At 35.6% G+C, this 15447-nt stretch overlaps 1 protein-coding gene across 3 annotated transcripts in view; it reads right to left on the minus strand.

Moving 5' to 3' along the window:
• RBM39 (RNA binding motif protein 39) overlaps nucleotides 1-15433 on the minus strand; it is a 27868-nt gene extending 12435 nt beyond the window's left edge. The window contains exons 1-8 of one of the 3 annotated variants that reach the window (XM_069077808.1): nucleotides 15051-15432; nucleotides 14187-14250; nucleotides 12325-12374; nucleotides 7446-7640; nucleotides 4635-4700; nucleotides 4482-4532; nucleotides 2149-2266; nucleotides 941-1093 (exon numbers count right to left, since the gene is read on the minus strand). In XM_069077808.1, the coding sequence (XP_068933909.1) occupies nucleotides 941-1093; nucleotides 2149-2266; nucleotides 4482-4532; nucleotides 4635-4700; nucleotides 7446-7640; nucleotides 12325-12374; nucleotides 14187-14237 (684 nt within the window). In that variant the 5' untranslated portion in view covers nucleotides 14238-14250; nucleotides 15051-15432. Of the gene's footprint in view, nucleotides 1-940; nucleotides 1094-2148; nucleotides 2267-4481; nucleotides 4536-4634; nucleotides 4701-7445; nucleotides 7641-12324; nucleotides 12375-14186; nucleotides 14251-15050 lie in introns of all 3 variants that reach the window. The other 2 variants (XM_069077807.1, XM_069077809.1) reach the window with 2 other exon arrangements.
• Nucleotides 15434-15447: the final 14 nt, after the last annotated feature.

Raw genomic sequence — 15447 nt, forward strand, 5'->3', positions numbered from 1 at the left:
GGGGATCACCTTCACTACAGTAGCAATCTCAATAGGGCTTATTTTCGGGGGAGGGCTTATTTTAGAGGAATCTTACACAGTAAGGGGAGGGCTTTTTTTTGGGATAGGTCTTATTATCGGGGAAACACGGTACTAACGCCAGTTCTTTTGGCTCAATAACCCCAAACTATAACTTAATAAGCAGAAAATGTTGAACACACACATACAGTGAGTTAAATATATCTAAATGAAATATTTGTAAAAGCACAGTGCTTCATCCATAGGAAGTACTATTTATATAAATGTTTATTACTTTCCCTGTGTAGTCCCTAAATGATCATCCAAAAAGGAACTTCTAAGACAAAACCTTCAACTTACAGTTATTTTGACATGTATAATCTCAAATAGCAGTCATTTTTTTATAAAGTACATTTCTATTTTTATGAAATAGGGTAAGTTCACTGTATTAAAACAGATTTTTAGGCAAAAGAGAAATTAGCAAATTGACCTGATTTTAACTTTTTATATAAAAGATGGACAAAATCTGTTAAACAAGTTGTGCATTAAAGGTTTAAAATATAACAGTATTAAAATCTCTACAAACTGCCCAACCCACAAGCATGTGATGATATAAAAAAATACTATACATTGTATTTCTGTGACAGATGCCTTCTTAATCAGTTAAGCTAACAATGACATTAAATTTTAATCATGGCTGGGGTGGCTAGGTGGAGTCAGGAAGACCTGACTTTCAGTTCAAATCCGGCCTCAGACACTTAACACAAGAACTAGCTGTGTGACCTTGGGCAAGTCACTTAACCCCAACTGCCCTCCAAAAAAAAATCTTAATCATGGCAAACAAGGTTAGCGGCAGAGAAAAACTATAAATGAAACCTATAAAGATAAAAAGGAAATTAGCTCTCCTCATAAAAATTCCCTAACTAGGAGAAAAATGAATTACCTGTGAGGCCTGTACAATGATAGGCACTCCTAAGACACGCTGGCCAGTTAATCCTATTGCTAGAGGCACTGAGCTAACATCAACAAACTCTACATAAGCAATTCCTTTGGATCTTCTGGAATTTCTATCAGAAATCATTCTTACATCACGGACCTACAACAAAACAGGTATAAAAGTAAGTTTTACAAAACTAGAACATTGGAGTAAGTATTAATTCTATACTTTTACATTTGAAAAGAGAAACGTATCGAATTTTCTGAGAAGAAATACTATATTTAATATGCAATTATTCCCAGAGAGTTTATTTTAGTTGGAATGAAAAGAGTAAACTGGTAAGGGAGAATAAGGATGATAGCAGCAGTGGGGGTCTACAGTGAAGCTTTTCTGCATTCATTGAACTGAGATTATCAATTAGTTCTTACTCACTTAATACAGTACATAATACAAGCCAAATTGCTTGATTTATCATAAAGGGCTATTTTGATGCCCTAGCAGTGAGATCATATCAACAATGCCTTGATAATTTGGTCCCAACAAATAATTCTAGAATAGTTTCCTTTTAAGTAGGGCTCTTTAGTCTATTTTTTTGTGTCATGGCAGCCTGGGAAAGCCTATGAAACCCTTCTCACACATATTTTTAAATAAATTGTTAAGAAGCCCCAGTTTTAAAGCACTGTTTATATGGAAAGACAAAACATTAATATTTCATTTCCTAAGAATCAAGTGTATGGCCAATTCTTGTTTACAATCTAACTTCTTACTCACAAATACAAAACTCATTTATAATCTCAAAAATTTCCAAACAAAAGCTTCATGTCCAACCCTTTCCATTTTTCAGTTACTGAACATTTTTGGTATGTCAGTTTGGTTCCTTAATCCTGAGGTCACATTATAGATCTAATTCCCTCATTTTACATATGAGAAAACCGCAAGTTCAGCAAAGTAAGGCTACTTGCCAAAAATCAGAGTTAGGATCTGAACCTAAGCTCTAACTCCAAACCATGTGCTCCTTTTACTATAGATTATAGTATGGGGAAATCTGGTTTTCAACTACAATGAAATAACTTGGTCATTCTGAATTACATAACTAAGCTTACCTGAAATTTATTAAAAAATTTATTTCTTCCTTCTCATTCTCTTCCCCTCCACCATTTCCCCCTTAAGACTTATCCTTGTTACTACTAATTTGTAATAAACAAGATAATTACCTTTCCTACAGTAGAAAAAAACTCCTCCAAATCTCTTGGTCTAATTCTTGCTGCTAGTTGCATGCAAAACACAGTTCTAGCATCTCTCTCCTCTGGAGTAAGGTTGTCAATAGGTTCCCTGAAGAAAGAAACTAAGTTAATATTCGCTTAAGTTCTAATCACAATGTTAATAGAATTTTAGAATGTGAAGGAAGGGACCCTCAAGATAACTCTTATAGTCTAATTCACTCAATTTACAAGAGGTCAAAGTGGCAAAATAATTTGTCCAATATAGAAGCAAAACTAGGACTATAATTCAAACCCCTAACCCGGTGTTCTTTCCACTATATCACACTGCCTATTTAAGAATAAACTGGGAATTAAAATTCTTTATGCCTTCAAATATCTCCACAAAGTTACCAGTTGCATAAATCAAATTCCATGACAATGAATCTCCCTAGATAATTTTTCCGTATCATCTAAGGAGTTTAGCTTTCATTCCTTTAATACCACCTAAAGTAGAGTCATTGCAGTGTACTGTCCCAAATACTATCAATATGTGCTTGTCAACAGAGTTCAAATATATTTGGGGGTTGAGGTATCCAGCGAAAACCTTTAGGTTTCACCATATGTAATTAGAAGCTCAAGGTGTCTTCTACTATACACTACACTAAACTGACATTCCAACCACCCTTTGAAAATGGGAAAGCTCTTTAATTTTTATAATTTAAGTTCTTTGCAGAAGAATAATCATAAGATGTGGCAGGAGAGCACTGTAGTGTATTTACACTCTAAAGAAACCTTGTCAAGGTCCTTTTTCAAAGCCTGCTTCCTACCCCCAAGGAACCAGAGCAAAATAAAATAATGTATCTTTTCAGAATTAGGAGTGATATGTCACAGACTAAACTGCCATTTACACAAGGAAGTGATGTTTAAGGAAAAATGGGCATTTCTCTGTACTGATAGGGACTTCTCTTTTCAAGGACACTGTATGTAGCTTTAAGAGGTGAGGTTTCAACCAAGTTTGAGAATTACACTAAATTCTTTTTTTTAGATGGTTGTAAAAACCATAGTGTAAAGCTTAAGCTGAAAAGAGCACATATGCTGCTCAAATGGGAAGAAAAGTGATATACTCAAAGTATGGGAGAGGAATGATTAAATTAAGACTCAGCTATCAACAAATGAAAAGGCTCATGTGTCATTGTAGGTGTTTCCCTGAAATTAACAACCAAATGTTCTCTGGTGACTAAAAGGGCCAACAAAATACCAAGCATCAAGAATCATACTGGAAACAAAGCAGAAAACATGAGTGCCTGACCTTTTATAAAATCAGTCCATGTCCAATATCTACCGCTGAAATGCTATTTTTAAGCATATAAATGTAATTCTGATGAATGTATCTCAAACAAGACAAAGAACTGGCAGAGCTGGAGAAGATCCAGAGAATAACAGGATAGGATACAGGGATTAGAGGGGTTTCTTTATGTAAATGTAACTAAAATAGATATGACCATGAAGGGCATAATAGTATAAAAGTTTTCCTGGCAAATCCAGAATTATATAGTATACATTTAAATTTCAATCAAGTTATACAAAGTAGTTCAAAATAAAGTACTACTTTACATAATGAATAAAACTTCTATAACTTGTTACTGCAAGTCATAGTGTGAATATAAATACCAATAAGGGCATGGATAAATTCATAGATGATAAATGCCTAACAGATTTCTCAGTGAAGCAAAGAAAATTATGTGGATTATTTTTTTTCAGGGTGTAAGGGTATGGGGAAAGAGAATATAACCTTAAACTTCTGAGGATGTCATGGACGGACAGAACACTAGATTGGATGGACAGTTGGTCTGATGAAGTCTGATACTTCTTATTTTACAGCAGCAAAGAATCAAATTAGGAAAATATCAAGTCTAGGAAAACAAATGAGTAGTCTGACTATCCTGTGTCACATTAAGCTAGATGCAAAAATAATTTAAGCTTAAAAAAATTTCACAATATTAAATTAACACATACCAATAGCAGTGCTATTGGTATGGCGGCTTTTAGGTCATTAAAAGGAAAAGTTCTTTTTTAGATACACTATTAGCACAGTATAATTTTGGCCCTTTTAAAAAAGTTGCATAATTATTTTTATAAAAGAAAAAATGAAAGCTGTTAACTACTCAATGGGATTTATGGTATCTTAATAAATATGGGCTCTAAGAGTAAACTTGCAAAAACAGCAAGGTATTATGTGTATAATAAATTACTAAACAAAGTTAAGTTTTTCAGTAGCATAAATCGCCTAAGTTTTAGTAAAGCTGAAAGCTTGTGAGAAGATAAGAAATAGGGACAACAGCTACCTCACAGGGCTCTTGTCTTTTCTGAATGGACTTTTGCTTCTTGAGCGGCGTCTGCTGTAAAGTTAAAAGTTTCAGAAGTTACCCAAACAAGAACACCACACTAGTTACTTGAAAAACAATTTTTTTAAACAATTCATAAGTATGTTTAAAAACCTTAATTTGATGCTATGAGGCAACCCAATCTTTCCACGGATGGCACTGTTAAATTTTGGTCCGGAGCTATAAAGAAAAACACAAAGTTAAACTAGTTGCAGACTGACAGCCTTGCTTTGTTTTCATGCACTACTGAACAGATTTAATAACACACATTTAATCACAAATTTATGCATCTCAACCTTCTTCATTCTAAAGGGGGAAAAGGAGTATGAAAATAGTTCTGGAAAAAACAGAAAAATTCTCTATTTTGAAAAATAGAAATTTTCTTCCAGGAAGTTTGCCCTCTATCCATAGTTATAAGCAGTTGGCCCAGAAATCTTTGCAACCTCTACAGCAGCATTCTTAATCCTTTTTGTATGAAGGATCCCTTTGGTAGTCATAAGACCTGTGAACCTTTCCTCAAAATGTTTTTAAGCAGACAAAATAAATTACAAAAAAACTCAATTATCTTAAAACAGTTATTAAAAACAAGTTCAAAGATCCAGGTTAAGAACCCTTGCTCTTAGGAGATCTTTTCTAGTATTCTGTGCTATAAAAACTATATAGTAATCACCAATTTTTTTAGCTACCTCCAGCTTTACGCAAGAAAATTTTCATCAACATCTGGAAGAGGTGCTTTCATACAAACTACTTTGCACTTTTACTTTCAGGACAACAGTTTGGATTCATTGAAAAAAATTTTTTTTAGAAGGCCTTTATCTTGAGAGAATAATGAAGTAGTATGCTTGAAATGATGCTAGCTTAAAGTAACTTACTTTTATTTTTCCTTTCATTAAAAAAATAAAAAAGTCTGGTCTGTGTCAGAATTAACTATGGGATAGTTAAAAGATCCTTTAGATCTTTACACCTAATGCATTATGTCTCAGGTATAAATACTGTATGTTTAAAAGATTATAAATCTCCTCCAGACTGGGTAGTGACATTAGAATCAAACCTCTAAAGTTCTATTATTTGTCCTTTCTACTTTAATAACAGGCTATGAAAAGTAAGTTATACAATCAAGATGGCTAAATCTCAGATGATTTGTTTTGTAGATTTTTAATTACTCTACAATATCCAATCATTAAAATGTAAAGCAAAATGAAGCAAATTAGTATTTTTCATTTTAATAGCTCTACCTGATTATTTTGACATGAACTTCTGCTAAGTAAATCCCATTTTACATGGATTTCTTACAATAGGAAAAGAGTAAAAATACTTTTTTGAACATAAAGTATGTATTCAAAGAAAAATTCTCTCTATGAAAACAAACCATTAAATATTAGCAGTAATACTACACTGCACAAAAGTTTATTCAATCTATTACCATTTTATGCTCTTTGGAAAGTCACTAAATAAAATGCTGAAGTTATTGGCAGAACCTTGTTTTTTCATAGCAATGATACTGCCCTTTCACAAGTGGTTTATATGGTAAATCATTACATTTCAGTTTAAGTCTATTATTTTAAAAGAATTTGTTGGGGCTCACAGATATCAATCCTTAAATTCTATAAAGTCTAAAACCAAAGTCCAGAGAGGTGATGTGTCTTACAGGGAGACTGACAGAACTAACTAATATAGAGCCAGGTCTAGATATTATGGGCTCTTGATTTTCAGTTTTGTGTTAAGACTTACATATATTGTTATTACGGTGGGAATTCCTTAGGAGTTATCCATTTGGTTTTTACATACTTTAATCGCTTTAATACATCTTTTATTTTCCCAATGTGACCAAAACATTTCTATTCCAGTGAACACTGAAAATTAATCAGCAAATCAGTTTTTATGTTGACCATTCTGTTCCCAGAAAAATGCTTTGGTTTTAAACTTTTGATTCATATCCTCATTGTAACATAAAATGTGGCATTACACTCAAATAGCTACACCATTGCCAGGTAATTCATACAGTAGAAAACAGATTATTCAAGCCATATGTAGACAAAGTGTATCCTAAAATCATTTCAGATTAAAAAAAAAACTTTAGTAAAAGAAAATTCCATTGTATATGTTCTCTTGTGTTACTCAATATATACATGAATAAGAAATATCAAGTAATGTGTATTTTTACTAAGGGAAAAATTTGTAATAGTTAATACAAATTCTTCTCAAAGATGAAAAAATTCTTTGTAATTTGCTACATCTATTCCTGCAATCTTTTCTTTCTTGGTTTGGACCACAATGATACCTATTTATTAACTTGGTACATCATAAATAGCACTTTGAGTTCACTGTCAATAGCTTAGTAGTTCATTATGTAAACTAGAAAATAGTTTAAATAATGCTTTTACTAAACTTTTGAGTTTTTTTAAGGGGGATAGGAAAGACTATATCTTATTTGATCTTGCTCAGGTTAGAAATATGGTGACTAGTCATAGGGCCTTTCCTACTACTGAATGGTACAGGAGCTTTGATTTGTTTGCTTCGCTTCTGACTTGGGCTGGTTTGTCCCTTTTTAGACAGCCTAATTAGTGGGCTCTCCTACCCCCGGAGGTGCATAATACTGGTGTTGGATTTAGTGCAGACACCCAGTTAGTTTAGTTCTGCTGTGAATCACAACTCCCCAAGTTCATGTGATCCACCAACCTCCCTCAGCCTTCCTGAAATGAACTGCCACACCGAGCTAAGCTCCTGGGTTTTCATTTCACTACTTAAAGCTTATAAATGTCATTAACCCTATTTTGCCTTTAAGAATTTGTTAGGATCCCTCAAATTCAAAGATATTTCATTTATCAAATTATTTTTAATAACCTGTTTTCAAAGAATTATACCAAGTACAAGAATGATTCAAGAACATGATGCCAGACTACAAAATTAATATGCATTACATACTAGGGACTTCGATAACGGCCTCTGAATCGCCGTTCTCTACTTCTAGAACGACTTCGTCTTCGTTCTTTGCTGCGGCTACGTTTCCGTTCACGGCTTTTGCTTTTTTTCCTTTCTCGGTCTCTGCTTCGTTTCCGTTCCTTACTTTTACTCCTCTTTCGGTCATGACTTCGACTTCTACTCTTGCTTTTTTTTCTCCTGCAAAGAAAAGATTACATTTATTTTGCAAATTTAAAATAAGTCTTTATTACCCCTTCTTTGGTGTCACTTATTTCACATTTATTTTACAAAAAAATTCTTTGCTATAAATCACTATTACATACCAAGACACTTAAGAATAAACCTAAAAAAACCAAAACACCACACGCAACAAACCAAGCTTCCCAAATTCCTAATTCCAAATCCCAAACCCTACTTCTATCAACTGCTACAAAACAGTGGCATCAATAGTTGGGATTAGCTGATAGACTGAGGAACTTCCTAGACCAAAGGCAGAAGAATGGCGGTCCTCCACTGGCTAATACTTTAAGTAGCAGTGAAAATCAAGTTCTTGATTCAAGTCTCTAGTTGGTATGGTCAATTCATATTCTAGAATAGGTTCAAAAGTGAATTTATCTAGTCAAATTTAGACCAACCTATATATAACTAGTGACCCTGACCTACTGTATACCAAGAAATATATTATCAAAATCAGTAATTAAAATTAAGAGTTGAGAATGCAGTTTAACCGTCATTAAATATTGTCCTACATTTAACCTCACTCAACCATAGGATTTAAATGTCTCTTAAGATACAGGGGAAAAAAAGGCCATAGTTAAACTGATTTTCATTTTGCTTTGAAGATAACAAGCAACTTAAAAAGCACTCTGCCAATACCCTAATGCATAACTAAATTATTTTAAATGATACCCCCAATTTTCTGGACTTACATATGAGAATGTGCATTGAATTTATATTTTCTCTTCTGTTCACATCTTGGATGACCAAGACAGGAAATGGTTAAATCCAGCTAATTGGTCTAATAGGCAATTTAGCATCCAATTTAAGTAGATTCATCAAAACACAGTACTACTTTTAATAAAAACTGAAAACCTATCATACTATCATACACTGCTCTTGCCTACTAGAAACTCCCCATATGCACAACCCAGTTAATTTACAGAATGAAGCATTTGTATTCCTCCCTAACCCACCCAAGTTAATGCCTAAAGATAAGATATCCTTTCAACCTCATTTTGTTAAGGAAAAAAAAAAAAAGTTTTTTCCCCCTCTAAAAAAGTCAATTTGCAGTGGCTGAAAGTTCAGGCATTCCCCACTTAGTGATATAGTCTAGGTCCTTGTGTTATTTTGAAATGGAAACAATTTTTAGTCCAGATGAAGAATTAAATGCAAAAAGCAGCATAGGAGCAATTACGATCTGCCTCAGAGATCCTGGAAGCAGGTCATCTGGGAATGCATTGAAAATAGAAAATGGAAGACACCCACCTTCTGGAATCTTGAAACCCACACTCCAATCACAAGGAGATGTAGAGCTTTCCAAGGAGGCAGAAACTTTGTCTAAAATTTCAAGATAATCCACCTGACTGTCAGAAATTTATATGCTAGTAGCACATGTCAGAAAATTAGGCTACACTCATTATTTATATAGACGTCATCATAGAAATGCCCCAAATGGCAACAGATAACATTCCAATTTTGTTGTCCGGAAAACCTGACAGTTACCATATAGGCTGCTGAAGGATTTTGAGAGTCAGAGTCAAAAACTTTATTTTTTTCAACAGGTAGGGCGGTCAACTAGAAATAAATACAGGCACGCCCCACAAATACTATTTAGATTTTGATGAAGGCACATGGTCACTGATATCAGGCCATTAAATAGCCATTACATTTTACTTGTCATTGGCCCCAAGACCAATTCAAAGAAAGGGTTGCTACACCTTCAACAGCTGCTTCAAAAGGTTCTTGTCCTCATGGCAGCTCCAGTCAGGTAAAAGGTTGCATGACTACAATAGTAACATGCTATACCAATTAGTCAACAAAATTATCTGAATAAAAACTTAAATATTTCTTTAGAAAACTAAATCAAATAAAACAGACTGAAATTAAAATCTACATAACAGGACAGATCTTTTTAAGTATAACTCCAAGACAATGCTCAAATTCTTTTTAATTCTATACAATCTTTTAAAGTAGATTGTACAATTCTATACAATCTCTTACTGGATTAGGATTTTGTTGAGTAACATGTCATAATGTATTAAAACTTGTAGAAATTTGCTTTATTCCATATATAAGGAAATCTCAATTTTAAATGTAACTCACATTGGCATTTGAAGCGATTCCAAGGAAGGAGAATCATTTGTTCAAATTTTGCAGAATATGTCCACCAAGTTAGCCAAAATACTCCATTATTGTTATGTTCATCTTTGCACCCATCCTTTACTATCTTCAAATATTTGTATATGACTATTATGTGAAATTGGCTCCACTGGCATTAACCAGATCAACTAAATGGCATACTTATGTTAAGGTGTCCTATTATGTTTCTGGCTCTACACTTTACATGACCTTAAAATTTTTTTTTACATATTTTTTACATGATGCATCTATTTGAATGTAAGCTCCTTGGTTGGTTTTTATATCTTTTTATTTGCACAGAATATATTAGGTGCTTTATTTTTGTTAAACTGCTTTTACTAAATTTAATGTTATTCTTCAAAGTGAATTAAGTCATATTAACTTAAAATCCAAATTTGCACATGTTTATTCCCAGTGATAAAAGTCAAGTTATTACTGGCATCAACCTTGGTCAAAAAGGACAGATTTAATTGCCTTATAATCAGTAATTCAATGCCTTGATTATCCCAAATATGTATTTTGTGGTCCAAATTGCTTTCCCAAAGAGAGAGAGAAATGAAACTATGTATTTGGTCAAAAGGCCTAGTGTTTATTATTATTTGAACAAGACTGGAATATACAATACATTGTATCTGGAATAAAGGGCACATTGCCTTTATACAAAATATACCCCAAGAAGCAAATAGGGCAATATCTTTGTCTTGTCTTTCAGCTAGAATTTAAGTGAGCTTCCTTGGTTTCTTATTTATATGCTTTTATAGTAGGGATAACAATGTTTGACAATATACAATGTCAAAATAATGGATTCCTGTGATTAGTCATCCATAATGATTATCTGCCATTAGAAACCTTGATACCATATAATTTTAGTGAAGAAGCATTTTTATAAACCTTAAAGAAATAATCCCACCCCACTTTCTCATTTAAAACCACCCTTATATTAGAGGAAATTGCCTACTTGTTTTCTACACAAGCCTACAAAGCTCTTCTCTGTTCTCTTGAGATACATGGAGTCATTTTAATAATAGTTCTACCATTTCCATTTATTCACTCGAGTCAGGGTGTAAAACAGGTTATCATAATGCTTGACTAAATTTGAGGTCAAGATGAAACAAGGTTTACATCTAAATCCAAAGAGATGCCAATAACAAGGAATACTTGGTGACACTGGGAAGGTTAAAAACATTTACTCCGTCCTTCAAAGAATTACTTCCCACAACCAGAAAAAAAGTTATTTCTTCACATCCATTTAGGATGTAGGCTGCTCTTCCTCTCTAACTGAAACATGATATTCAGGCATGAATTATTCCCATTCAATTACACTCTTAGATGTCTTTTGCAGTTACAAAAATTACCATCATCAGAAGGCCCTGCATAAAACCCTTCAAGGTACATTGGCACCCTCTCTGAAACACCTGTTTGCTTCTGAGTACATAATTCAATAAATCAAAAGGAAAACTGTCTGTTTCTAATGTCTCTGTGACTTCTAGAATCCCCAAATGAAATTATGTAATGGCAGGATATTTTCTGTAAATTACTCTCATCTCTCTTAATTCAACAGTGCTGTAATATACTTTGGGTATTATACAAAAAATAAAAATCTCTGGTGTAGTATGTCCATATAATTAAAAATATATTTCATTAACCAATTAACACATATTATCTATTTTATGGAAATTATATCTACCTACCTAACAGAGTTGTTGTAAGGATGCATGAGGTAGTGTATAGTGAAGAACTTTGAGCTCTTAGGAGGAAAAGAGCCAAAAATAGGACCAAATAAGTATTCGTAATTTTTGCACTATGTACTATATGCGTCATGAACACAACAAAAATGTTTCAATGTGACACATTTCAAACACTACCTGAAACATATATTTAATGCTGATATAAGAGTTCTAAAGATCACAGGCATTAGAGCTTGAAGGAACTTCAAGAAATTATTTGCTACAACCTCCTTTAAATAGGTCAAACAGTTTCTAAATGGAAGGGTATATGTCCAAAGCACACATATTTTGGGCTCTTCATACACCCACAGAAAACTCAGGGGAAGAAACATAACTTGAAGAAAGGAGAAAATACATTAAAACCTTGTGTGTGATTACAAAAGAGAGCTGAGCAGCTTTTTGACTTTGACAGTGATATTATATGTATGATTTGGGGAAAGTAAGTTCTTTCAGTGCCCCAGTTTCTGCTTTTAAGTTCTTAACGCACATTTTGCTTTTCCATAAGGCTCAAAAAGATGATGCCAATATACATAACACAAAAGCAATAAATTAAAAAAAATAATTATAAAGACCACCATGTAGAGAAATCTCAAAAAATTGCCTCTTAAACTTTGGTTAACTACAAAACACAAAGTAGGTCAAGTTCTAAAATAGGCAAAAAAGGCTCCAGAAAGAAAAATTTCCTTTCTAACACTCCAAGTAGATAAAGACATCATCACTAAGTTCTTGACTTATCTTTAGGTCCCATGCTTTAAATAACATAGTTTATCCCCCCTGAATCCCTTCCAAAAACTTACTTCTTGCTACGCTCTTCATGGCCGTTAGCACTGCTCAACTTGTTCTCATCCTAAGCAGGGTTGATAGAAGAACATCATGAGGACGAAGTGGAAACATTTCAAGTTGTCAAAGGGTAAAGGGAACAGGAATAAAAAAATACAAAACAATTTAAAAACTAATTACTTATTTAGTTTAATTTGGAAAGCTATAAAAAAAATTTAGATGGGTATGTTTAACCACTTTACTGTTTACATTTTAGGCATACAATAAAATGCAAGCATTATGCTGTCCATATAAAACAATTAAGCTTTAGGTATCTTTTGTGTAGTTTAGATTATAATTTATCCTATGGATTTATAGTGCTGAAGTGGTTAAATGAAATTTCTATAAAACATAAAGACTCATGTTTAAAGTTTTATTCCATGTACTATGTCCCTTTCATCAGTACCACGGCTATATTTCTGCCTAAGCCCCAAGTGGCCATGCTAGCAGCCAGCCACTATCGATTTCCTGTGACCGATGCCATTCCTGAGATCTTCGCCCATTTTCGTTGGAGGGTTGGGACTGTAAGAGCTTGATGCCACCTCTGTCACACATCTCGCCCTGAAGCAAACAGGGATTCACACTGCTTTAGTAATGTTGACTCCCAAGAACCCAAGAAAGTCATTAATAATCCACCAGTCCAGCCTAAACATTCCCTATTTCCATACCTGTTTTACATGGAAAAATATCCATGTTAAACTACCGGTAGCACAAAAATCTTAACATTACACATTAAGAAAGTAGCTCTTTAAAGATTCTATGTTAATACTTAAAACTAAGTATACAGTGTTTACAGCTAATAAATACTCATCCACAATTGGTACCACATGGTCGAGCTACATACTCCAAAACAAATAGCGGTTTTATTTTTTAAAATTACACCAGTTTTATTTTAATTTTATTTACGCCAGTTGTGCTAAGAGTATAACTGCTAACTTATAAAGTCTACAATTTGTGAAACCAGTGATAATGCATGCATATAGTTAACACTTTCACCACCATCTGGTGAAAGAATGAAAAGACAGTAGTTTTGCTGCCATAAAGAAATGGGTCAATAACTACTCTACATCATCCAAAACAGTTAAAAAAAAAAAAGATTTTGTGTGAAATATTATAGCAGGTCCTAATTAATAGTTATTACAAAAGTGAGGACAGTACAAGTTTTAAAATAACACTGCACTGTGATACTGCCTCTTTAATTTGCTAAGAAATTTCTATTCAGGGATCCAAGAATTTATCATGTGCTTTTAACTTAGTAGCTGATTGTAACCTGACCTGTTTTTAAGATTTTACTATCACCAGTCATCTATACCAAAAAAATAAGATAAAAATACAAATCTCACTCATTACTTGAGTTGAGAAAACTTTCCTCATTAAAAGATTTACTTGCCACAGACTGGTAATAAGATTATTCTTGGACCCCTGCTATTTTCCCAAACCACTGCATTCACCTTCTTGCTATACCAAACTGGAGCTGGTAATTCTTAGTCGAGTCATTTTACCTAGGGGACCACGGTACAGCGATAAGTCACTCAATTACTACCTTATGATTGACAGTTCACACTGGAATCAAAGGTGAATTCATGGGAGTAGAGGTGAGATATCGTTAGGCAAGTCTACAAAGAGAGATAGATGGGCATTTATTCATCACGCTGAAGTGAAACTACTGCACAATATTATTACATCAATAGCATATATTTACTTTGTAAGTTACATGTAATGCATCTCTGATAAGATAAATCAAGAGGGCTCCGGGGATGTTAGTTTACATTTCAGCAGTAGTTTCATGAATAATGCTAAATTAAGGAATATGTAAAACCTCACCAACATGTTTTCTCACCTTCTTATAAGGGGCCTCAAGCATTGCTTCTATATCAATATCGTCTGCCATTCTTTCAGAACACCTACAAAAAAAGCAAGGGCGATTTCATTAAGCCTGCATTTCACTTGATTCAGTTCGTTTCGTTATTAAACTCTGGAAACAGTTCTTTCCCAACATCAAAAGTATCCTCAAGTTGTTCAGTAACCTAGTTACTCAATAACGCACTTTAAATGCCGGGCAACAGGGATGCCTCGGTCAAGCAAACTGCCTGGGACAAGAACACAGAGAGGACCGACTGCCTCGCATGTCATAGATGCTTGGGGTGGGGGTGGGGTGGGTGGCCTACCTCACACAGGCCCAGGGCAGAAGGGGGAACCGTGGACACCCACAAGTGGTTCACCAGCTTTAAGTGGGGCGCCCCGGGCCAGCCCTTGCCATATTAGGGGTTGAGGAAAACTCCCTTAGGAAGGGCGGGGGGCTCTGCCAGGGCCGCGCTCGCCCCGCGCCATGTTGAGAGGTCACGGCCACCCAGACGCTCGAGCCTAGGCCTAGGGCTCCAGGAGGCGACTTGTCGACGCCCGCGCTGGGGCTTCCCCGCCTCAAGGCTACCGAGTAGACCCTAAAACTCCTTGCCAACCCGCCCAAAAGCGGCCGAAGGCGCGGCAACTTCCCCTTCGCCACCCAGGCCTTCCTTTCAGCTCGGCTGGCCTCTTCGGAGACACCCCTCCCCCTCCCTCTTTCCCTTCGTGGGCACACCGGGGGCTCGGCGCGGCCGGAGTGAATCCGAGTCCCCTCGGCCCCCGGGTGGGGCCGGATCTGTGCATGGAAAAAGAAAGGATGGAGAATTGCAGAGTTAAGAGAGCTATCACCGAGACCTCTTACCTGTGCGGGCTCTCGAGTAAGTGTGGTGCTCGCGTCTCGGGGAGGCGCTACCGCTGTGGCTGCCGCCGGGGTTACTGTTAAGCCGCTGCGGCCTGGGCCCAGGCCGCGGTCCGTCCCGCCCGCCCAGCCCGAGTTTCGGGCACCGAGGGCGGCAGGGCCGGAGCGGATCTAAAAGAGAATAATGGGATTAGAAGAGCCCGCGCGGGTGAAGCAGGGCGGCGGCTTGCGGCAAATCGGTATCCAACCGTGCGACAGTGACTGCAACTCCCTGAAATGGCGGCCGCTGCTTTCCCAGTCACACACACTCACGAACACACATATACACACACGCAAACACACACACACAGACGGGGCCACACAGCGCCCCCAGCACGGGCTCTCGCGAGAAACTTCTCTG

The sequence above is a fragment of the Petaurus breviceps genome, unplaced genomic scaffold (genome assembly GCF_028583685.1).
Source record: "Petaurus breviceps papuanus isolate PSGF00001 unplaced genomic scaffold, PetGlider_PUasm1.0 90994, whole genome shotgun sequence".
Lineage (NCBI taxonomy): Eukaryota > Metazoa > Chordata > Mammalia > Diprotodontia > Petauridae > Petaurus > Petaurus breviceps.